Genomic DNA, 25,942 nt, shown 5'->3' on the forward strand with positions numbered 1-25,942 from the left:
GCGCGCGCACACATAATTATCTGCCTGTTTATCTATCTGATGATTCATTTATTGATGATAATATGTTAATTAAGCAGCTGGTCTGGTCCAAAGTACAAAAATTGGTGGATCGATCGAAAAAGATGTTTGGACGTGTCATTAGTGACACGGAGATAAGTTAGCAAAGAATTAGGTAGTAGTAGCTAACAAAAATTCTAATTGGGAAGCGGTGGAATAGTATTACTTGCTAGTCATGTCTGTCTCGTCAGGGAGGCTCTAACCATATTTTTAAGAGAAAAATGAATGGAACTCATATCGTAATCTAATCGAAAATGTTGCGATCTCCAGTTTGGAAGAGCCATGATCGACGATGATAATTACTCGACCCCGCATGCAGGAGTATCTTTTATTTTCTGTCAATGGCTTGGCTCTTTGAATCTTCTTGGGGTGCAGTGCACGTAGTGGATTAAAAACACCCTCGGGTCTTGTTTGGATGTGCATGTATTCATCTCAATCCATATGTTTTGAAGTGTATTGGAGTGGAATTAAACTAAGTCCATTCCAATCCACTCTAACACATGTGGATTGAATTGAATACACATGCATCCAAACAAGACCTCATGCTATAGCAGGATACTACTATATGCATGCTTTGGTCATAATAAACCGTAAACATTTCTGGTAACCTTGTATTCTCGTTGCACAGCTGGAATAATCCTTTGGCTGGGATGATCGCATAAATGAGAAACAAGAAGTCAGCGTTGTCCAACAACTACACAGATGAGTGAAGATTGTTTGCTGGGCTCCTGCTCCCCAAGCAGGGATCAGTTCGAGCTTATTCTCGGAATGATTAGCCCCAGCAGATTCCTTTTTTTTTCACCCTGATAGCCTTATTCCCACACCATGTGATTCCCATTCTGTCAAGCATCTACATGGAGGGGATCACTGATAGTGTTTTGGTTGTCACGACTCGCATGGAGGGGGCCTTTGAGCTGTCAGTTTGGATTGTAACTTAACAGTCGTAGAAGTGCTGGGGAAATGGACTGATGATAATTGCATGTTGAGCCTAGTGCATAGAGATTGGAGAACAGCGATGCCTTTTTTGTTTCAAATATCTAATTCTTGGCACAGTTGCCCCACCATTATATTTGAAAGAGAACCTGCCATGCTCTTTCATCGGAGCTGATCGAACTGGAGTTGACCTGACAGTCTGACACCATCAGATAAAAGTGCTGTGGATTATGATCAAATGGACTGATATTACTCTGAATTCAAGTTCACTTTATCAACCCTTTTTGCTGGTTGCTGAGATAACGAGGTGTCATCACTCTCCTTTTATGTTTTCTTCTAGCCAAGCCATCAGCGGTAATTGGGTACCTGAAAAGATGAAAGAAACACCGGAGCTACTCAAGAATTCACTGTTATAGACGCCTTCGTAGGGCATCAGTATAGGCGCCGGCCCAGGCCCAGCCGTGGCTAAGGGGCTGCCTAATTAAGTTATGAGAGGAAAGGGAGGATATTTAGGTAATCTATATTTAGAAAATCTATTTAGGTTTGTTAGGAGTGCACCTGTTATATAATGGGCACTAGAGATTGTAATAGATCTTATCGAAGAAAGAATAAACCTCCCAAGGTGGGCGGGTTACATTCGACGGTGGCTGCGAGCGCTTCTGCCGCTGCCGCCGGCGAACCTTCCGCTGCACCGCTTCCTCGTTATCCCTTGCGCTCCAATTCTCAATCCAGCCTTCTTCTTCATTCACCTCTGCGATCTCCTCACCGTTCCCGTCCACGCCGTAACAATTTGGGCCTCATCGACCACCCAAAATTCCTTTTCCCAGTTTCAATGGAGAGGCGGATCCGTTGAATTGGCTCAATAAGTGTGAAAACTACTTCCGCGGGCATCGCGTGCCAGAGGACGAGAAGGTGTGGATGGCGTCATTGCATCTGGATGGCATCGCTGCTGAGTGGTATTATCAGATGGAGCGTGACTTTGGGATGGTCTCTTGGCCACGCTTCGTCGAGTTCGTCAACCTTCGCTTCGGGCCACCCATCCGCACCAACTCTGTTGGCGAGATCAAGGCCTTAGTCCGCACGGGCACAGTGGAGGAGTACTCACGGCGCTTCCTTGCACTGCTCTCGCGCTGCGATAACCTCTCCACACAGACGACCATTGATCTATACACCGGTGGCTTGGGACAGCCGCTCGCTGCGGATGTGGAGATGCAGCACCCTGTCAATCTGCAGCAGGCCATGAGCTTAGCGCGGGCCTATGAACAGCGCCAAGAGCAGGCCTCCACTGTTAACACTTGGCACCAATGAAGTCATCCACTCGCCACGCCTTGGCTTCGACCAGCGCTACGGGTTCTGCTGCTGGTCTACAGGACGGCAAGCCTAAAGGGACTCGTTCTCGTTTTCGTCGTTTGACCCCGGCCGAGATGCAAGAGAAGCGGCAGAACGGGTAGTGCTACTTCTGTCTGGAATCGTATTCCAAGGATCACAAGTGTGCGGCGAAGGGCGTCTTCCTCATGGAGCTTGAGGAAGGCAAGGAGGACCCGCTCGGCGACGACATCTCTAACTTGGAGATCTCCCTGCACGCATTGACTGGTCTCGGCCATGCCATCTCTATGATGTTATAGGTGACGATCGCCGGTGTTCCACTCAAAGCTTTGGTTGATACCGGCAGTAGGCACACCTTCATCCATACGGAGGTGGCCGCTCGCCTGGGCCTGCCAGTCTCGTCACGTGATGGGCTGTCCGTGTTGGTCGCAAATGGTGATCGTGTCCGCAGCCCCGGCGTATGCCTTGCCACGGAGGTTATAATCTACGAGGAACCCTTCTCCATCGACTGTGTCGCCCTCGACTTGGGCGGCTTTGACTTGGTTCTCGGTGTTCAGTGGCTGCGTTCTTTGGGACCCATCGTTTGGGACTTCGACGCCCTCTCGATGGCTTTTTGGTACCGAGGCCGTGCTCACAGGTGGAACGGTCTGGGCAGCAAGTCGTTGGCTGCTCATGCTATCGCTGATCCCCGGGTAATTTTGGAAGAGCTGCTGCTGTCCTATGCTGACATCTTCGAGGAACCGCGTGGGCTGCCTCCAAGCCATCGCCATGACCACCGTATTCACCTCGTTCCTGGTTCTTCACCAGTGGCTGTGAGGCCTTACCACTACCCACAGCTCCTCAAGGATGAGATTGAACGACAGTGCAATGATATGATGCAGCAAGGGATCATTCGGGAGTCGACTTCGCCCTTCTCCTCCCCGGTACTCCTCGTTCGCAAGCAAGATGGCAGTTGGCGCTTCTGCGTCGACTTTCATGCTCTTAACGACAGCACCATCAAAGACAAGTTTCCTATTCCTGTGGTTGATGAACTCCTTGACGAGTTGAAGGGGGCTCGTTTCTTCACTAAGATCGATCTTCGGAGTGGATATCATCAGGTGTGCATGCACTCGGACGACATTGCCAAGACTGCGTTCCAGACGCATCGCGGTCATTTCGAGTTCCTCGTCATGCCCTTCGGTCTCACCAACGCACCTGCCACCTTCCAAGCACTTATGAATGATATTTTGAAGTTGTATATCTGTCGTTTCGTGCTTGTATTTTTTTATGACATTTTGATCTTCAGTTCGACATGGGCAGAGCATTTGTAGCATGTGTGGACTATGCTGCAGCAGATGCGCGTGCATCATCTCTTCGCTAAGCGTTCCAAATGTTTCTTTAGCGAACTCTCCGTTGGCTACCTTGGACACATCATTTCGGCTGCGGGAGTTGCTATGGATCCAGCGAAGATTGCAGCGGTGGAGGCTTGGCCGCGACCGATGACAGCTCGCACCCTCTGTGGTTTTCTCAGCCTCACAGGATATTATCGGAAGTTTATCGCAGGCTATGGTGGTGTGGCTGCGCCCCTCACGATGCTTCTCAAGCGTGAGGCTTTTTCCTGGACACCGGCAGCAGAGGAGGCCTTCTTGGCGCTCAAGAAGGCGTTGACGTCCGCTCCTCTACTTCAATTGCCCGATTTCAACAAGCGCTTCATTGTTGACTATGATGCATCAGGCGCTGGTTTTGGTGCTGTCCTCCACCAAGGATATGGTGCGGTGGCCTTCTTCAGCCGACCAGTGGCGCCTCACCATGCCAAGCTTTCGGCTTATGAGCGGGAGTTGATTGGTCTCGTCAAGGCAGTTCGTCATTGGCGGCCTTATCTCTGGGGACGTGCCTTTACTGTGAGGATGGATCATTGGAGCCTCAAGTTTATTCTCGATCAGCGCCTAACGACGATACCGCAGCACACTTGGGTTACTAAGTTATTCGGATATGATCTCTCAATTGAGTACAGACCAGGGAAGCTTAACACAGTGGCGGACGCATTATCACGCCGTGATATAGATTCCAGTGCTATGGCTGCATGTGCACTTTTTGGGCCTTCATTCGTCATATATGATGTCCTGCGCGCTGAAATTCAGCGTGACTCTCAAGCTCAGGATCTCCAGGCGCAGATCATTGCTGGTACAGCACCTGATGGTTGAACAATGGTGGACGGTCTGCTGTTGTACCAAGGACGTCCTTTTGTTCCTGATGAGTCGCCGCTCTGGCCGCAGCTCTTGCGTGACGCCCACACTGCTGGTCATGAAGGCTCACAGAAAACTCTCCACAGACTGCGTGCATCCTTCTACAACCGCAGTGCGCATCGGCTGGTTCGAGACTTTGTCAAAGGCTGCGATGTTTGTCAGCGCAATAAAACTGAACACCTACATCCCGCTGGTCTTCTTCAGCCCCTTCCTGTTCCGGAACATGTGTGGAGCGACATCGCTATGGACTTTGTTGAGGGCTTTCCACGTGTGGGCGGCAAGTCCGTGATTTTTACTGTGGTTGATCGCTTTTCCAAGATGGCGCATTTCATCGCTCTAAGTCATCCCTACTCAGCTAGCTCCGTCGCTCGTGCCTTCTTCGATAACATTGTGCGGCTGCATGGATTTTCATGTTCTATTGTGAGTGATCGGGATACTGTTTTCACATGCAATTTTTGGGAGGAGCTTTTCAAGCTGGCTGGTGTGACTTTACTACGCAGTTCCGCTTTTCATCCACAGACAGATGGGCAATCTGAGGTCACTAATCGTATCATAGTTATGTACCTGCGTTGTTTAGTGGGGGATCGGCCTCGTTCTTGGTTGCAGTGGCTTCCTTGGGCAGAATTCTGTTATAATACTTCCTACCAGACTGCTCTTCGCGCTACACCGTTTGAGGTGGTGTATGGCCGGTCTCCACCGTCAATGGTTTCCTATCTTCCTGGGTCGGCTAGGGTGGCTGCTATTGATCGTCAGCTCCGTGACCGTGATGAGTTCCTATTGGACATTCGTGATCGTTTGGTATTGGCTCAGGATACTATGCGGGAGATACATGACAAGAGGTGCTGGTTTGTGGAGTTTGCTGTAGGTGATTGGGTGCTGCTCCGCCTTCATCACCACACAGCTGTTGGTATTACTTTGGCGGCGTCCTCCAAGTTAGGGCCGCGGTTCTTTGGACCCTATCAGATTGTTGAGCGCGTGGGCGCTATGGCTTATTGTCTGCGTCTTTCGCCGAAGGCTCGTATTCATGATGTCTTTCATGTGGCGTTGCTGAAAAAGTATGAAGGCGACCCTCCAGAAGCCATTGTTCCTCTTCCATCCATGCTTCATGGACGTGTAATTCCTACTCCGGCTGCAGTGGTGTGTGCTCGCTTGAATCGGGGTCGCTGGCAACTTCTTGTTCATTGGGAAGGGCGGACTGCGGCAGATTCTACTTGGGAAGATGTTGATGACTTCAAGGATCGTTATCCAGCATTTCAGCTCGCGGACGAGCTGTTTATTGGGGAGGAGGGAAATGTTATAGACGCCGTTGTAGGGCGTCAGTATAGGCGCCGGCCCAGGCGGCCCAGGCCCAGCTGTGGCTAAGGGGCTGCCTAATTAAGTTAGGAGAGGAAAGGGAGGATATTTAGGTAATCTATATTTAGGAAATCTATTTAGGTTTGTTAGGAGTGCACCTGTTATATAAAGGGCACTAGAGATTGTAATAGATCTTATCGAAGAAGGAATAAACCTCCCAAGGTGGGCGGGTTACCTTCGACGGTGGCTGCGAGCGCTTCTGCCGCTGCCGCCAGCGAACCTTCCGCTGCACCGCTTCCTCGTTATCCCTTGCGCTCCAATTCTCAATCCAGCCTTCTTCTTCATTCACCTCTGCGATCTCCTCACCGTTCCCGTCCACGCCGTAACATTCATCCAAGAGCTAGAGGCCAAACAATGTTTGCTATACCATCTTAGAAACAAGGGAAGCTATTAGATGCACAATGTTCTAACCAAGTTGCTTGCAACTTTTGATTGGCGTGTGGTTTATCTGAGCTAGCTTGTCTAAGGGCTCAAGAAATAGGAAGCAAACTAACAGTTAGTTATTTGGATTATATAGCATGAAGACTAGCTGCCTTGGATAAATGCCACGACCGTGGAAGGTTTTCCCTAATTTTCTAGCTCAATTATTGGCCCAGTTGCATGATAACTTATCTCCTGTTCCAAACTTTTTTCAAGTTACTCTCGTGTAGCTAGGTAGGTGCAGGCGTATGAAACTGGACCTCCTAGTTGGGTACTCCAGTCGCAGTAGCTATACTTTACGGCAGATCGCTGTCAGAACATTTTGATTTATCGGCTCATATATACCAGCATGTAGCCCCACACCCAGACCGGATCGGATCAGCATGTTGGCAGATAAGCACAGGTATGCATCAAGCATGATTGCACCGTCCGATGGAGAACGCTCAGCTGCTAAGCCGCTAAGGTGTCCTCACCTGCAGTACCTTCTGCAGATAACTCAATTCTTCCGTTCACGTCTATTTCCCTTAACTGTTTCATTTGTAGCTGAACTCAATTTCTTGGTTACAAATAGTACAGATGGATAGGCATGGGCATTCGGTTCTTTGGTTCGGTTTTGATTTGGCTTCTTGAAGAATTTCGGTTTCTAAAAATGGAACCAATCGGTTTAAAAAAATTCTGTGAACTGAGCATTTATTTTTTCTGGTTATTTTGGTTAATCAAACTTTTTCAACAGAGGTTAAGACAATAAATAAAAATAAGTAGTAGGTTCTAAAGCAAATTTAAGTGACACTTCCTCTATTTTAGATAATAACAATTGAAAGGGGACAATAGCAATATCTAATCTTACTATCACTATTTAGAGGCACCACATTAATTCTCACCAGACGTGCTAGAAATAAAGATAAATCTTAGAAAATCTCGTAATAATCAGAAAATGTGGCCTTTAATTTGGTGTACTCTAATCATCATCGCCGATAATAGCCATTGGATCTTTTATAATTTATACTATTACTAATTAGAGGCCTCAACAGAGGTATCACGTTAATTCTCACCAGACAAGCTAAGAAAAAGATAATAGCCATTGGATCTTTTATAATTTTTATTTTAGATGTACGATATTATATCGTGCAAACGGGAATGCCATGTTCGTTTCGCTGAAATTTGGCTGGCTGCTGCTTATTCTAATTTGTTGTAAGAGAAAAATACTATTTGTTCGCTGAAAAGTGTTGCCGAAGAATTGAACGAATATTAGTAAGTGTAACAATTGGAGAGGAAGAAAAACCACGACCCCGGTATGTTTCGGGGCGTGAACACAGTGGATTGGTCAGGTCATGTCGATTATGCAGTTAACTGTAGTGAGCAGTCTAGCAGCTGCGAAGTCTGTAAGCTATGCTATCACCCACTTGCAGTTTATATATTAAAGTGGTGAGCAGAATCCAACTGCTACATAGGTCAAATCAACGTTCCGAGGGCATGTTTGGAACGTGGGAAATATTTTCTATTTTTATGTTTTTCGTGTGAAATTGAACTGATTTATGTGAAATTTTTGCATGATTCATGCAAAATTTCTGCATTCCAAACCACCCTTGGGAGGGAAACTCGAAAAATGCGACAGCCGGTGGCTGACAAAAGAGGCCAAAATTCTTGAAAATTGCTTCAACCTGAGAGAAGACTCGGAGGAGTGAAACAGCCCGAGGGAAACTCGAAGATGCAAACCATCGGCAGCTAGACTTGGTTCGGCACGCAGCAAATGGAAGTAAATTTGTTGTGAGTTGTGGTTGTGACGTATAGTACATCTGAAGAGTGTCTTAATTTACCTTTTTAGGGCGGGTATAGCTTTCCTGTCGTCAGTCGTCACAACAGGGACTCTTCATTTCGTTATGGTGTAACTGGGTAACAAAAGCAGGAGCTGAGTATGACGAAATGTATAAAACAGAGCAAACGTTACAGCAAGGGATTCGCCTATATTTTCCTTTTTTAGAAGGGTTCAGTTTAGAAAATTATTCACCATGCATGAAAGCAGTAATGAGAGCAAATATATTCAATTTGTTTATTAGCGATGGGCCCTAAGCTTATCTCTTAATTCCTAGCACTTACCTCTCTCAATTTACTCCACCATGCAGGAGCATGTGTTGGTGGACTCAGTGACGGACCCAGGATTTTAGAGTAGGGTATACCCATGACAAGAAAATATTTGGATGAACAACATAAAAAGTTCATAAGAGCCAAGACATTTGGATTTTGATTACCTCTGAACATAGCAAAGGCCAAAGGGATTTGAATTTTGATTACCTCTGAACGAAAAAATCAAATCGAGGTACTGGAGCAGTCGGGCTCGCCGGCTCCTGCGGCTCGGGTCGTGCCGAGCGAGCAGCTCTGGCTCCGCAGCTGCCGGGGGGAGTGGGGCGGCAGGGGGGACGGGGGGCGCCGGCGCCGCGAGTGGCGGCGCGGCGCGATTCCGCGTCCGTCGAACTCGAACGTAACAAGCTGCTGGCTGCCCTACCCCTACGGCAGCCTCCTGGAAATTGGAGATTAGGGAGTGAGAAGGCCAGATGGGCCACTGTGTCCGGTTAGGTATGGCCTGTGGGCTACTTTTTAGTTAGATGCGAATTACAGGTAGAAAATAGTAAAGAGTCGTAATTTTGAGACCTTAACTATATTATATATGTATATACCTCTAAGAACTACTAAATTTTTTTTCAAAAATATTGGGTATGCCCGGGAATATCCGGGCACAACTGTAGGTCCGCCCATGGGTGGACTTGTGTTGATCTAATAGCAATATATAAGCTTGCACCTTAAGTTCAATTAAACTTTCAGTAGATATATGAAATAACTTAGTATTGCACATAGTACATAGGACGTGTTGTGGGGGACCAACAATGTGCACTGAAAAAAAAGAAAGAAAGAAAGAAAGAAACTGATCCTAGATCTACCCTTATTTCATCATGTGATCGTCAGAGTTTAGAGAATCCATCTGAAGAGTATGGATCCGTAGCATCCTATGCATGCTGTGAAGCTCTTTCTGTAATTTGTTATTTGACGGTCCATGTAAAAGGTCTCTCAATATACGGTCATGGTGACGGGCAAGAGAGGTACACAGTAGCTACCTGCCATTGCTAGCTCAAGCAGGAACGAGCGGTCCACTCGACGTTGACGCAGCCAGAATAAATAAAATCCACTCTGGCACTGGCATTCTGAACTGGATAGCCTGAACCAGACCAACCAAATTTACAGCCTGTTCACTAGGTCGTATTTGACTTATAAATCATGACTCATCAGCCAATAAATAATATTTTTCTTTCACACTAAATCGTACTTTTAGCCATGGCTTATAAGCCAAACCAACTCAAACGAACATGACGTTAACTAACATGATCCACTCCTGGAGCTCTTCTTGTCTGGATCCAATTATTAGACAGTGGAACTGTGCGTCTTCTGCCTCCATGCATGGTCCAAGAATCCACTGTCTTGCAGAAGACTGGGGATTATGGGCACAATCCGTTCACAAAAGAATTCTTGCTTCTAATTTCCATGATGCTGTGAGCCCTGTTAGAATAAATTACTATTTTTCTTGTGTGAATACAGCAAGGGAAGACGACGTCGAAAGACCTCCTGCTGTGATACTGTAGCCGTTGTAGGTGCAGGCGCCCCACAGCTCACCTGCAGCACTGTAGTCATATGCAGACGTCGGCGCAGAGTTAGCCCTGTATGTTATCTAGTTACTGTTACAGCATGTGCGTTGTACTAGCACTAGATGGATAGAGTTATATAAATAAACTATCACGGCAACTCAGTAAATAGAGTTCAAATTTGTCATCTCCCATACAGGGCTTCGGCCAACGCTGGTGTCTTATACTGTGTGTGCATGCTCTGTTCTTCCTTCTTCTTCAAGCTCTAACCATAGTGCGTGGGAACGAACAACATTTGTTTGTGGTCAGCACGGCTAACGAGTGCTCGACTACATTAACAGATGCTCGACAAGACTGGTGAGTAATTCACTCACCTGAACCGATAATCCGGTAGGCCAACCAGCCCGTGAGTTGTCTACTGTCCCGTAGACCCGTACCCTGCCTGTGTCAAGTTCACTCCTCCTGGCTATCACCAGCTTACTCATCAACGGTGGGCGCTCGCTCGCTATCAGCAGTCACCAGCGGAGCCACAGATTCCAAGTCTTCCACAACTGTCAACGCGTGTCGTCGTAGCAGCTGCTGGCGCCTAGCGGCGGCTGTACTAGCTGCTGGCGCTTAGCGGCGGCGGTCCGCTGAAAAGGAAGAAGGAAATGGACGCGTGCTGCGCAAGCTGCACGACGATGGCTGTGCCACTGGGGCCGCCAAGGGATGATTTTTCAAAAGCTGGAACCATTTTGTTCCTGTTACGGTCCCGTTTGGCTGGTTAAAACTTGGCTAAAATTGGCTGAAAAATACTGTTCCAGTTGATTTGTTGCGAGAGAAAAATACTGTTCCGGCTGAAAAAAAAAGACGAACAAGCCGGTTTTAAGATAAGCCGAACAGGGCCGGTTTTAAGTTAAGCCGAACAAGCCGGTTTTAAGATAAGCCAAACGTGACAAACCGACAACATGTAGCCGTAGCCATCGATCGGAATCTTTTCTGGGCCGGGGTCCGTCCCCTTTGATCGACTGCACTGATTTTTCCTGATTCTGATAAGTTTCTCACGACAATTTTGAATAATCTCAAAGTGAAACTCTGGCAGTCGGATGCTTCAGCAGCATTTTTTAACGAACGAGTATTTTTTTAATGAACGACAAATCAGCATAAACATCCGCATAAGCTAAATTTCAGCAAAGCTAGAATCTAGCATTGAAAGCGGGAAGAAACGTGGACTGTGCTGTGCTGCTGGACGATTGATCGACTCCGAAGCTAGAATCTCCCATAGATGGCTCGTCGTTCACAGACGCAGCATCTGCTAACCAAGAGAAATAACTGAAGTCAACGAGGCATCAGCGTACATGAAACTCGAGCCAAATGTCACTGGACAGCCGCTTTTGCACTAGTAGTACTATCAAACACAGGAAAGATGTGCCATTTATATATATAGAAATATTGTCGAAAAGAGGATGGCACCATATACATACATATCTTTGCTAGCTCAAGAGCGAGGTTAACGTTGCACCGTCCATTGTGAGTGAGGCAGTGAAAGTTACCGTCTCGATCACTTTGCAGCAGCTACGGAGCAGGCAATGAGCAGTTCACCGGCAAAGTCAATTATTGCACAATAAACTAGCCAGTGCCAAAGTCATTGGAGCGGAATGACCAGGGGAGATACACTGATTCTCCCGTATGGCTCACGGGTTTACTATCTTTAATCAATCAGATTTCCCACCTAGTAGCTCGCTTAGCAGCTGCTGGTAAAGGTTGTCGTGTGTGTGTGAGATGGAGAGAGGTATGGTGGGAGGAGGACCTCTCAGATCCGGGGTAACCCAAATCCTGACGCAAAGATCCACCACCACCACGCGCCGTCGCCTATAAAAGCCGCCCCCGGCAGCGCAGGCTTGCAGCAAGCATCGTTCGTGCACCGATCGAGCCGACAGAGCCCCCACCAGTCTCTCTGCTCTCTGGGAGCTCGAGCCTCCTAGTTGCCAGACCACCTGCCCGTGCCCGGGCTACGGGCTTCTCCATCTGACAGGTGCGGGATGGCCTCCGTTCTGCCGGATACTGCGTCGGATGGCAAGGCCCTGACGGACGCCTGGGACTACAAGGGTCGCCCCGCCAGCCGCGCCACCACCGGCGGCTGGGCGTGCGCCGCCATGATCCTAGGTAACCTGCTGACCTTGCCTAAACCATTTGGCGCGCGTCCACGGCCGCGGCGCATGACTATTCCATAGCAGCCAGCACCCACCGCTTGTTCGTGCTGTGTACGTGCATCTGCATGTGCCTGTCCTGACTCCTGAGTCCTGACAAGTGTTGATTTTCCTGATGAATTGAGAAGGCGCGGAGCTGTTCGAGCGGATGACGACGCTGGGCATCGCGGTGAACCTGGTGCCGTACATGACCGGCACGATGCACCTCGGCAACGCCTCCGCCGCCAATACCGTCACCAACTTCATCGGCGCCTCCTTCATGCTCTGCCTCCTCGGCGGCTTCGTCGCCGACACCTACCTCGGCCGCTACCTCACCATCGCCACCTTCACCGCCGTCCAGGCCACGGTGGGTTCGTTTAATTACTCGCCACGGTGCCACTCACTAGTTACAACAGCGTGACACCCTGGCTACTATAATTGGCTTCGATGTCTGCGCCGCAGGGCGTGATGATCCTGACGATCTCAACGGCGGCTCCCGGTCTACGTCCACCACCGTGCGCGGACGCCAAGGGCGCGAGCGCCGACTGCGTGCGGGCCAACGGGACGCAGCTCGGGGTGCTGTACCTGGGGCTGTACCTAACGGCGCTGGGCACGGGCGGGCTCAAGTCCAGCGTGTCGGGGTTCGGCTCCGACCAGTTCGACGAGTCCCACGCCGGCGAGCGGCGGAAGATGCTGCGCTTCTTCAACTGGTTCTACTTCTTCGTCAGCATCGGCGCGCTGCTGGCCGTCACGGCGCTGGTGTACGTGCAGGACAACGTGGGGCGCCGCTGGGGCTACGGCGTCTGCGCCGTCGGCATCCTCTGCGGGCTCGGCGTCTTCCTGCTGGGCACCAGGAGGTACCGCTTCAAGAAGCTGGTCGGGAGCCCGCTCACCCAGGTGGCTGCAGTGACGGTCGCCGCGTGGAGCAAGCGCAACCTGACGCTGCCGTCTGACCCGGACTTGCTCTACGACGTCGACCACGCGGCGGCCGACGTCGTCAAGGGGAAGGAGAAGCTGCCCCACAGCAAGGAATGCAGGTGACGTACAAGAATCACTGATGATGAGCAGCTTTCCGTTCATTACTTGGTGATCACTGCTGCGCTCCGTGCCTGGTACTACTGCAGCGTCACGGTATCGTACACTGGGACTGACAAAACTATACTCGTAGTAGTGACCGCATCATGACAGCAACCGAAACCTCTCAACTCACCCAGGTAGCGTCACTCCATGCATCACCATACCATGCTTGAGCTGCACAAAATGAGATTAGGCAGATGCACCGAGCGACAAGAGCATAGACATCGGTCACGTTTGACTTAACCTCGCAACTGATCGTACTACTACAGCGACAAGGACTACTGCTAGTAGTTAGCTGCCCTGTGACTGTGAAGAAGGGAGTATGCTGGGGGAGTGGAGCACTGGGCGAGGTAACGCCTCTGCCTCTCACACAGATGCATGCACCCCTCACCCCTGCACAATTGCTGCTGCTTCAGTGGCGCACAAGTGATTCTTGATCGGATTGTTACTTACAAATAATAATCATTAATTTGGCGTTGAAAATGATGTGCTCTCCACGTACAAGAATTGACTATACAGTACTACACACAGACGACTTATTGTGAAACGGATGATGCAGGTTCCTCGACCACGCGGCCACCATCGACGGCGCCGGCGAGTCACCGGCGACGGCGAGCAAGTGGGCGCTGTGCACCCGGACGGACGTGGAGGAGGTGAAGCAGGTGGTGCGGATGCTGCCCATCTGGGCCACCACCATCATGTTCTGGACCATCCACGCGCAGATGACCACCTTCTCGGTGGCGCAGGCCGAGGTCATGGACCGGTCCATCGGCTCGGGGGGCTTCCTCATCCCCGCGGGCTCCCTCACCGTCTTCCTCATCGGCTCCATCCTCCTCACCGTGCCCGTCTACGACCGCCTCCTCGCGCCGTTCGCGCGCCGCCTCACGGGGAACCCGCACGGCCTCACCCCGCTGCAGCGCGTCTTCGTCGGCCTCCTCCTCTCCGTCGCCGGCATGGCCGTGGCGGCGCTCGTCGAGCGCCACCGCCGGACGGCCGCCTCCTCCGAGCACGGAGTCACGCTCACGGTGTTCCTGCTCATGCCGCAGTTCGTGCTCGTCGGCGCCGGCGAGGCCTTCACGTACATTGGCCAGCTCGCGTTCTTCCTGCGGGAGTGCCCCAAGGGCATGAAGACCATGAGCACGGGCCTGTTCCTCAGCACATGCGCGCTCGGGTTCTTCTTCAGCACTCTGCTCGTCACCATCGTGCACAAGGTCACGGTCCATGGCGGCGGCAGCGGGGGTTGGCTCGCCGACAACCTCAACGACGGGAGGCTCGACTACTTCTACTGGCTGCTCGCCGTGATCAGCGCCATCAACCTCGTCCTCTTCACGTTCGCCGCCAGGGGCTACGTCTACAAGGAGAAGCGCCTGGCCGACGCCGGCATCGAGCTCGCCGACGAGGAGTCTATTGCCGTCGGCCACTGATAGATGCTGCTACCACAGCCCTGCATGCATGCATGCATCTTTCTTTTTGAGTATGTCTAGTATACAACCGTGTGTTTTAGCAAAAGATAGCACATGGTTATTGGCTCATTGCAAAACACATGAATTGTAACAGAAAAAAACCATGTGTTTTAGCACAAGCTAGCACATGGTTGTTGGCTGCCTGCATAACACACGATTTGTAACAGAGCAAAAAAACGTGTTTTAGCACAAGCTAGCACACGGTTGTTGGCTGGCCATAAAATAATTGATTTTAAATGAAGGCCTACACAGAGCAGATCTGTTATAATTTCTGTGCAATAAAATAGCAGAGCCCAAAAACTTGGCCAATGAAACAAGCAGCAGCTTAGAAAAACTGCCCAACAACAGGAAATCCATAGGAATAAAACAACCAACGCCCTGTTCGTTTGGGCTTGTTTGACTGATAAGCTATTGCTGAAAGTACTGTTGGCCGATTTGGTGTAAGAGAAAAATATTATTCGTTGACTGAAAAAAGTACGACTTATAAGCCAAACAAGCCCAAGCGAATAGGACGAAGACTTGGGAAAGAAGAAAAACAAACAAAACAGATCTGCTCTGCGTGGGAAAAAGCTCTGCTTCGCTCACGGACAGGGGCAGAAATCAGATTGCAAAGGAAATTTGAAGAACAAGCACTACAAGTCTGATTCATACCTCATCAGCCAAGGTTAGTACACCAATCTTTTCAATCAATTTCTTTGATAAACCAATTTATCTGATGAAGCAACAATGAATAAATTAGCAGCTGAGATGAAAGGCTAGGAGAACCTAGATCCATAGAATCTGTATCATGGGAGCTATAAACACAGTCAGGATGGCAAACATGGACTGCTGCTTGTGCTTGCTCCAACAGCAAGGCATGGCCCTGGTTGCTCACTGTGCACAAGGAGCAGATCCAGCACTTGGGGTGGTTGTGATGTGGTCTAAAAGGCTAGAAACATATAGAGCATAGTGCAAAATAGAGAGCATGAGATCACACACACATGTAGCTAGCAGAAATCACACACACACACATCGAATTTTCTGGGCCAATTTCTAAAAGTAATTCTGCAGCAACACCACTCACTAATCCTCAACTAAAATTATAAATATATTTGTTATGCATTTGCTATATTCCTATTATAAATAAATTATAAAATACAAATATGGAAATTGCACATTTCATATAGTGCAACTTGTACTTGCTACTAATGCAATTATACTGCATATGTATAAAATTTAAAGATCCAGCTCATGCAAGTATTGTTACTTGTACCTACGAGTGGCTATAATCTCTAATACTGATTCTTTATAATGCTTCAACTTTATCCTAATGACATATCATCATTTATTACTAAATGCAGGCAAAGCATAGGGCAAAATTGAGACTGGAGTAGGAAGTATTATAGATCACTGAAACTACGGATAGGCATAACTTTCAGGTAATATAAATGTCAATAATTAAGGTTTGGTTTAAGTAAAATCTATTTTCCATGGATTTACTACAAATACAGGTGAATCCTCCTAAATTTCACATTTCTAAATGATGTACATCATCTATTGTAGGTACCATATACACATGCAAGTGGAAACTCAGAACCAAATTTTGATCTCACAACAGCACATGTGATCAAGAAGTGGCAAGAAATACTACAATTGATGTACTAGACTAACCAGGTACTAGATTAAAGTATTGCTTCAAATAATCATTTACTCAGGGCAACTAGACATATGTCAATAAGTATATATGTTCAAATAGATGCAAATCATTGCTATCACTATTTAGAGGCACCACGTTAATTCTTACCAGACGTGCTAGAAAATAAATATAAATCTTAGAAAATCTCATAGGCCCCGTTCGCTTGTCTTAAATTTGGCTTGTTCGGCTTATTTTTTCAGCCGGAACAATGTTTTTCTCTCACAATAATTCAGCCGGAACAGTGTTTTTCAGCCAGTTTCAGCCAAAGTTCAGACCAGCGAACGGGGCCATAATAATCAGAAAATATGGCCTTTAATTTGGTGTACTCTAATCATCATCGCCGATAATAGCCATTTGATCTTTTATAATTTATACTATTACTAATCAGAGGCCTCAACAAAGGCACCACGTTAATTCTCACCAAACACGCTAAGAAAAAGATAATGGCCATTGGATCTTTTATAATTTTTATTTTAGATGTACGATATTATATCGTGCAAACGGGAATGCCCTGTTCGTTTCGCTAAAATTTAACTGGCTGTCGCTTATTCTGATTTGTTATAAGAGAAAAATACTGTTTATTCGCTGAAAAGTCCCGCTGAAGAATAGGGCGAATATTAGCATGTGTAACAATTGGAGAGGAAGAAAAACCGACCCCGGTATTTCTGGGGGGCGTGAACACAGTTGATTGGTCAGGTCATGTCGATTATGCAGTTAACTGTAGTGAGTAGTCTAGCAGCTGCGAAGTCTGTAAACTATGCTATCACCCACTTGCAGTATATAGATTAAAGTGGTGAGTAGAATCCAACTGCTACACAGGTCAAATCACTGTTTCGAGGGTCTATTTACAACACGGGAAATATTTTATTCCTGCGTTTTTCGTGTGAAATTGAACTGATTCATATGAAATTTCTACATGATTCCTACGAAATTTATGCATTCCAAACAGCCCCGATAGGGAAACTCGAAAAATGCGACAGCCGGTGGCTGACAAAAGAGGCCAAAATTCTTGAAAATTGCTTCAAGCTGAGAGAAGACTCGGAGGAGTGAAACAGCCCGAGGGAAACTCGAAGATGCAAACACCCCCCGGGGAGCTCCAAGAGTTGCAGCCTGTTCGGGAGGCCGTATCGTATCGTGGATTATTTACTGCTGACTGGTTTGGTGTGAGAGAAAAACACTGTTCCTGGCTGGAAATTTACGATCGTTTACGAGCAAGCGAACAGGCTGTTGGTCGCTGCGATCAACGAACTCGAAAACGATTACATGTTTTTGTATACATTTGTAATAATTCGTATGACGTTTCAGAAGTTGAATTTATTTATTTGTTTTGGGGAAACAAACCATCGGCAGCTAGACTTGGTTCGGCACGCAGCAAATGGAAGTAAATTTGTTGTGAGTTGTGGTTGTGACGTATAGTACATCTGAAGAGTGTCTTAATTTACCTTTTTAGGGCGGGTATAGCTTTCCTGTCGTCAGTCGTCACAACAGGGACTCTTCATTTCTGTATGGTGTAACTGGGTAACAAAAGCAGGAGCTGAGTATGACGAAATGTATAAAACAGAGCAAACGTTACAGCAAGGGATTCGCCTATATTTTCCTTTTTTAGAAGGGTTCAGTTTAGAAAATTATTCACCATGCATGAAAGCAGTAATGAGAGCAAATATACTCAATTTGTTTATTAGCGATGGGCCCTAAGCTTATCTCTTAATTCCTAGCACTTACCTCTCTCAATTTACTCCACCATGCAGGAGCATGTGTTGGTGGACTTGTGTTGATCTAATAGCAATATATAAGCTTGCACCTTAAGTTCAATTAAACTTTCAGTAGATATATGAAATAACTTAGTATTGCACATAGTATATAGGACGTGTTGTGGGGGACCAACAATGTGCACTGCAAAAAGAAAGAAAGAAAGAAACTGATCCTAGATCTACCCTTATTTCATCATGTGATCGTCAGAGTTTAGAGAATCCATCTGAAGAGTATGGATCCGTAGCATCATATGCATGCTGTGAAGCTCTTTCTGTAATTTGTTATTTGACGGTCCATGTAAAAGGTCTCTCAATATATGGTCATGGTGACGGGCAAGAGAGGTACACAGTAGCTGCCTGCCATTGCTAGCTCAAGCAGGAACGAGCGGTCCACTCGACGTTGACGCAGCCAGAATAAATAAGCGTCCGGTTTGTTTGAGCTTGTTTGGCTCATAAGCTATAACAGAAAGTACCGTTGGCTGATTTGTTGTGAGAAAAAAATATTATTCGTTGACTGAAAAAGTACGGCCTATAAGTCAAACAAGCCCAAACGAATATGGCGTAAATCCACTCTGGCACTGGCATGCTGAACTGGATAGCCTGAACCTGACCAACCAAATTTAATTAACGTGATCCACTCCTGGAGCTCTTCTTGTCTGGATCCAATTTAATTAATGTGGAACTGTGCGTCTTCTGCCTCCATGCATGGTCCAAGAATCCACTCTGTCTTGCAGAAGACTGGGGTTTATGGGCACAATCCGTTCACAAAAGAATTCTTGCTTCTAATTTCCATGATGCCGTGAGCTCGTGACCTTCAGCCTATTCGTTTGGCTGTGGCTTATCGTAAATGATCGTAAATTTTCAGCCGGAATAGTATTTTTCTCTCACATAAAATCAACCAGTAGTACTTCTTCACGAACCAGCAATGATACAAACTAGCCAATTGAACAGGCTGTTTGCCTGCTGTCCCGTAGACCCGTAGCCAACCGAACAGGCTGCTTGTCTGCTGTCCCGTAGACCCGTACCCTGCCTGTGTCAAGTTCACTCCTGGCTATCACCTGCTTACTCATCAACGGTGGGCGCTCGCTCGCTATCAGCAGTCACCAGAGGAGGTCGGCACACGCGGGCAAGCACAGGAACTGAGGTAATCGCGGAGACCACCAGCAGTCACCAGAGGAGGTCGGCACACGCGGACAGGAACTGAGGTAATCGCGGAGACCCGCAGATTCCAAGTCTTCCACAACTGTGTCGATCGATCCCAAGTCTTCGCAAGGTCCCATTCACATGCCCTTAAACCCGATTTAATCCATTTATTTTTTTATCCAAAATAGTATTTTCTACTCATAAATTCCTCCAAATTCATTCGGATACCTTCACAATTCCTAGCGGCAGCTGTACTAGCCGCTGGCGCTTAGCGGCGGCTGTACTGTCAATCGAAAAATGGGCGCTGTGGTCCGCTGAAAAGGAAGCAGGAAATCGACGCGTGCTGCGCAAGTTGCACGACTAAGGATGGCAACGGGGATGTACCTATCGGGTATCGCCGGAACGTTCTCTTCCTCGCTACGAAGAATTCATCCCGTCCCCGTCCCCGTTAACTGTCTCAGGTATAGATTCTTGCCTATCCCCGTACCCGTCGGGTATCGGTCGGGTAACAGATACCCGATGGGTACTGCATACTCGATAAACAAGGACACTTGGGGTCGCAGCTTTGCAATCGGAGACGTTTCTTCTTCACCCGGGTATAAGTGTCGGAGTCTCGGAGATGCCGAGGAGAAGGAGCGAGGTTGCGAGGAGGATGAGCAAAGGTGGCAGATAGACCGAACTGAGAAAGCGAGGGGCACGAGCGCTCGTGAGGCAGACGTGTTTGTGCTGCTGACGGAGATGGTGAGGAAAAATTAAACTAGGGTTTCTAGAACACATAAACTGTATATATGATTGTTCAGATTTGGACCAAAATACTTATGTTAAGCTTCTTTGGGCATAATACTCGCATGACAGCTCAAATAGTCGGGTTCCCCAACGGGTAACGGGGACAGGTAAACAGGGAACGTTCCTGTACCCGCTATACCCGTCGAGGATGGATTCTTGCCCATTTAGATGCCCGTGAGTAAAGATATAATCTCATCCCCGTCCCCTAATGGATCCAATACCCGTCAGGTATCGGGGCCCTGTTGCCATCTTTATGCACGACGATGGTTGTGCCACTAGGGCCGCCAAAGGGATGATTTTTCAAAGAGCCTGTCTACCTCACACGTGTATTTTACAAGGAACCAGCACACGTGTGTTTTGTGGCAACAAAACACACAGATTCTAGGAAATAGCAAGGTAGCACACGAATTTTGGCAGCCTAGCCAACACAAGAGTCCAGACAGACAAAAGGAAATTCATGTGTTTTTTCCATGAGTAGCACACGAAAAAAATAAAGGGGAAAATCATGTATTTTTAAAGGAAGTAGCACACAAATGTAGTTGTAGTTGTAGTTGTACTTGTACTTATAATCTATGTGAAACAAGACCCAAAAATAGAGCAGATCTGTTGCATATCTGTTGTACGTATACTTTGTTGCAGCCCACAAACCTGACGACAAAATGACCCACCAAGGCCCATTAGCCCAGGAAACAAATACATGTAGACCAGGGCAAAAAGGGGTGAAAACCCCAGATCAGAGCAGGGGAAAAGGGGGATCACCAGATCCAAGGAGGTAGGACTCACCTCGACATCATCCAAGGTCAGTACATTCCATATCCAACCCCTTGCTTGTGTTAGATCCCTGATTTGTTGATCTCAAACAATCTGTGCAAAGGAATTTAACTCATTAGTTTGCAAATCAAGAGGCTAACCTGATTAGATTTCCTTTTAGCACAATCTGCTCCAGGTATATGTACTAAATGTAATGTCTGTAGGGGCCGCGGTCCCACCAGTGTCCTCAAAAAAATATGTACTAAATGACTCGTGGAAGAATAATTTCTAGGCACAAAGTACTAAATTAGTCCCGGTGAACCTCTAGGAAAACAAAGGTGGTGTTTATGGGGCTGGGAAAACAGGAGTATTACCTGAGAAATGGTCATGTTCATAGCATCTGCAAATATAAATGTTGCCCTAATCGTCCATAGTAAACCCCTAAGAATATTTCAGCATAGCGTCTCTCAGCCTACCATCCACACGGCCACATAAAACCAGAACAAGATGGGGCTCGCTATGATGGTTCCTGATAAACAATCAAGGGGCACCAGCAAAAAAAACCCACACAAATGACCACCACACTAACCACACAATTCAGCACTAGCCCCCACAACAATGCTTGAACCACCTAAACCACATGCTGCTGGGCCAACGACATGGAGGCACAGGCTCAAAAAAGCCCTCGCCACTAAACGAAAAAAAGAAACAAGAACAGAGGTCCCATCCAAGGAAAACATGCAGTAGATATGTTTTCACCTAGGTCACTAAGAATCAGAGCAAACATTTCAGCACAAAGGCTCACACATTTTCCCCGTTAAGATCAGAAACTAGTCTAGTAGTGATGAGGCTAAGTGTTTTTGCTGAACCTGCTCCAAAGAACTAGTTCATTGTGACAGCATACAAAAGTTATAGCAAATGTTTCACCTTGGTTACTGAAAATGAGACCAAACATTTCAGAACAAAGGCTCACACATTTTTCCCTATTAAGAAACTAGTCTAGTAGTGATTAGCCTAACAGTTTTTGCTAAAATTGGACAAAACAACTAGTTAATTGTCACAACGTACAAAGACGATCCAAAGAGCTTACCTCTAACAAACTGACAGTCCCAGTCCTAGGCGCAGCCGAATTAGGATGGAATGGAACCAACCTGTTTAGAGAAATAGAACATGACCAAAGTAAGACCACAGATGACAAAAAATGCAAAATGTGTTTGCACAAATCACAGATCCAACAGCCCCCACATCTTGTCCTACCTCCACCATCCTTCATCTACCACAAACACAGATCACATAGGACAGATCATAGATCAAAGATTACAAGAGATAATTTATTTCTATGGAACGACAATTTACAATATTTTTCCTGCGTACTAGCACAATCATAGAGAGAGGGGGGGGGGGGGGAGGAGTAGCACAATCACATATTGATAACTATTTCAGGCAATCAAAACAATATCTTATGCATCTGTTTTGTTTTCAGGTTCTGACAACATGGATGGGCACTCGCTACAAAATTTTGACCTGACAACACAAGAAGGGATCAAGAAATGACAAGAAGCCTTGCAGTTCATGTACCAGACTAACCAGTATACATTTCCAAATCCTATGTTGACAACCCCCAGATCTTCTCTACATCCACCCTCCTTCATCTAACACAAGGACAGAACACAGATTACAAGACACAATTTTTTTACTGTGGAAGGATAATTTATAAAAAATTGTCCACATATAAATACAATCACAAGCATAGAGGGGGAGGAGCAGCACAATCATAGAAACGACAAACACAAAACAAAAACTACAACCCCCACCACTTCTTCTACATCCAGCATCCTTCATATATCACAATCTCATATGACAATTTAACCAAGCTCTAACAACCAAAATAATGTTACCTATTGGGGTGGGCAGAGACTAAATCACTAATGCACTCCAAAACAATGACAAGGTGGCTCAGTCCTCTCTATAACAGATATCAAATAATTGCAAATATTTAGCACCATAATTGCAAAAATTAAAGTATGCAGTTTATTACTAAATAATGTGCAATAAATAAATTGGAAGTATGGGAGCCACAGATAGATGACAACCACAGTTAAGAGATATAACCTGAACTTTTCATTGCCTTGTGCCATGATAGGATGGACATCCAACACCCACCACCTCTTCATCTACCTCCAGCCTCCTACGACAACAAACGCAGATCATAGATCACAAATCACAAGAGACAATGTTTTTCTATGGAAATAACAACTTACATTTTTTCCACCATAGTACCAATTGTTCGGTCTTCAAGCCTACACAACAAAAAAAAACAAAGATAGTTTTAACCCACATCCTTTCCTAGGGATTGGGACCTGCTATGATGGACCATAGGCGGAGTTAAAAACTTTTAACAATCAAATAAACAATAATATATTTATAAAAAAATATTACAAAGCAATCAAGAATCATCTCAAAGTAGACAAGAATGCATAAGACTTTTAACCCTTATGATAATTTGTGCACAATAAGTAGCATAGAAATAAAAGTTTGATAAACATTAACAATTTTTTTCTATGGAAGCAAAATCACAGATCACATAGAGACAATTATTTTCTATGGAAGGACAGATCACAATTTTTTTCTGTGGAAGCACAATCACATATCGCAATTTTTTTCTAGATAGAGCATAACATAAATTATATAAACTCCAAAAGGCACGAGAGAAAAAAATAAAATAAATCTAAATCATGTCATGGCAACTAAAGTAAGCACAACTGAATTAGAGTACTGAAACATACATGGAATTATCTGAAGAAAGCACAAAAGTGATGTAATAGTTTCTGAAGGACTTTTCCAGATATTTTAGAGCAGTACAGAAAGCGCCCCAACCCACAACTCCGCCCCACCCGCTTCCTGCCGCAGATAACCTCCGCCCTACCTGCTGCCTGCACGATGACATTCGCCCCACCCACAGCCAGCGGTGAGGACACTACCTGCACCACCAAGCGATGCAGAGAGGATTGGGCTGCAACCAAATCCACAACCACAAACCAAAAATCCCCCAAATCCGACACAAATCCAACCTACACATCAATGCCAAACAGAATGTTCGAATCCCCCCGGCTACATCCCAAAACCCCCCACTCAAATATCCATCCATCAGGAAAAAGATGAGGCAAATTTTATATGAAGGGAGAAAAGCGGTGCACACAGGTACATCAGAGCTCTAGCAATGGTAGACGACGAGCAAGCAACCAATTTTGAAGGCGGGGCGACGCATGGAGACAGGGCCCGATGGAGCGACGAGGTCGCCTCTCCAAGAGCTTCCGACCAAGAGAGAGTCGGAGGGGAGAAGACGATGGGAGAATTGGGAAAACCAGACGGTGCGACTCCCAATTCGAAACAGAACACTGTGGGGGTATAAACCCCTGGGTACCACAAGATGGTACATGGACCGCACCAACCGAGGTGGCCCGGCCCACAAGATCAAGTCGTGCACCGCAAGGCTACAAGTTGTACTAGATATTGTAATAGTACCAGATGGGATACTCTACTTGTAACCCTCCTCCTCCAGAGTATATAAGGAGAGGCAGGGGTCTTCTAGAAGACAGATCAATCTAGATCAACACAACACAACACATACAACAGATCATACAGATCTCAATCCAGATCAATACAAATAATAGAGCACAGGACGTAGGGTTTTACGCCATACTAGCGGCCTGAACCTATATAAATCTTGTGTCTTATGTCTCTGTAATCATCTGGTTCCTGATTACACACATCCTACCGATAATCTACCACCACGGGCACCCCCCTCGGTGGACTGTCGACCATATTTTATCGACAAACACTCAGAGGTGGGCCTGGCAAATCAGAGTCAAATGGCAAGTTGGCGCGACCAGCCGTCGATTCTTGATCCAACGCACACAAAATTTGTGTGCCAACACACAAAAAACACATGGGCATATTAGGAAAGGGGATCCGATACATGATGCAACAGATGAGGAAGACATGTACAAATAAGAAGAGAGAGCAACCACGCACCAGACAACGTCCCTAGAGCTACTCTGTGAGAGCTCCAATAGCGTCTGGTTGAGACATTGCCTGAGCAGACTTTAAAAAATCAGGAAACTAACAGATAGGGAAAGTGTGGCTTGATACAATGCCTGAACAACTCATAATTTCAAGCATAACCACATTTAAGAAGTAAAATCTAAACATGGCAAAATCCAACAACAAACATAATTCACAAATATGAGTTGTTATAACACAAAGGAAATAAACAAAAAACAATTCTTTCTATAGTTTCATGGTATGTCCTTACACAGAAATACAATCAATAGATTACAAATCTACACTCTATTAACACAAATACAATTAACCATCTAATTCATAAAAAATACGAAAATTACACATTGCTATTAGTGCAACTATTACTTTTCCATAGTACAATTTTATTGTATATGTATTGTAAGATATGTTATAACCAGATCAACTTCATCTAAGAACTACGTCAGAGTACAAATATTACAATTGAGCATGGGATGGAGTTGTTCTAACCTAGTTCTTAACTGACTCATTGCATTGATGGCATATTACATCTTGCTGAACTCATTGCACATTATAGACTTTTGATAAATGCTAGTGGCCTTGTTTTGCTTCTTTGTTCGTTTGTCAAGCGGACCACCGCAATCTCCTTGCCACTGGCTAGATAAGTGCCATGGTCTTCTTGTTGGCAAGGCCTAAACTTCACCAATCAGTGCCACTGATGGCATAGAAAAAGTCAAATGGACAGGCTGATAAACAGACTCTAACCAAAGTGCTTGTAGGTGAACATTGTATAGACTATTGGGCTCCTTGATGAACTGAAACTTGGCATTGCCATTGCCAAACAAGTCAGGGGACACGTATGTGCTCCAGCATACCAAAACAGGTGGTACATGTGAAGCATGCTGTGAGTAGATTTAATTCGTTCCTATGAAAAGAAACACATAGAGAAACATAGAGATAATGACAAAACCAGATTTGTATTGGCACAAATAAACTTAAAATTTTACAATTGTTTATATACTCACACAAGTACAAAATATTGGTTGCCTAAGTGATGCGTTAGAATAATGTCGATAATTTCAAATACATCCTAGGTGTGATCAATAATTCCTGACCTGAGCTGCCATTTGCAGAAGTCCTGA

The 25,942-nt window shown here is 46.3% G+C and overlaps 1 protein-coding gene and 1 long non-coding RNA gene across 2 annotated transcripts; one reads left to right on the forward strand and one right to left on the reverse strand.

Annotated features, from left to right (window-relative positions):
* The first annotated feature begins 11,851 nt into the window (after positions 1-11,851).
* Positions 11,852-14,913, forward strand: LOC136540551 (protein NRT1/ PTR FAMILY 6.3-like). Its single transcript, XM_066532556.1, has 4 exons — positions 11,852-12,091; positions 12,264-12,481; positions 12,577-13,151; positions 13,751-14,913. The coding sequence occupies exons 1-4, from the start codon at positions 11,968-11,970 to the stop codon at positions 14,613-14,615; spliced, it is 1,782 nt and encodes a 593-aa protein (XP_066388653.1). The 5' UTR covers positions 11,852-11,967; the 3' UTR covers positions 14,616-14,913.
* A 5,551-nt stretch (positions 14,914-20,464) lies between these two features.
* On the reverse strand, positions 20,465-23,042 carry LOC136493068 (uncharacterized). The gene is made up of 4 exons (XR_010768296.1): positions 22,872-23,042; positions 21,850-21,910; positions 20,793-20,873; positions 20,465-20,657 (listed from the first exon to the last, which is right to left on the reverse strand). It is a non-coding gene; the product is annotated as an uncharacterized lncRNA (long non-coding RNA).
* Between the last annotated feature and the right edge of the window lie 2,900 nt (positions 23,043-25,942).

Source organism: Miscanthus floridulus, chromosome 1, assembly GCF_019320115.1.
Source record: "Miscanthus floridulus cultivar M001 chromosome 1, ASM1932011v1, whole genome shotgun sequence".
Lineage (NCBI taxonomy): Eukaryota > Viridiplantae > Streptophyta > Magnoliopsida > Poales > Poaceae > Miscanthus > Miscanthus floridulus.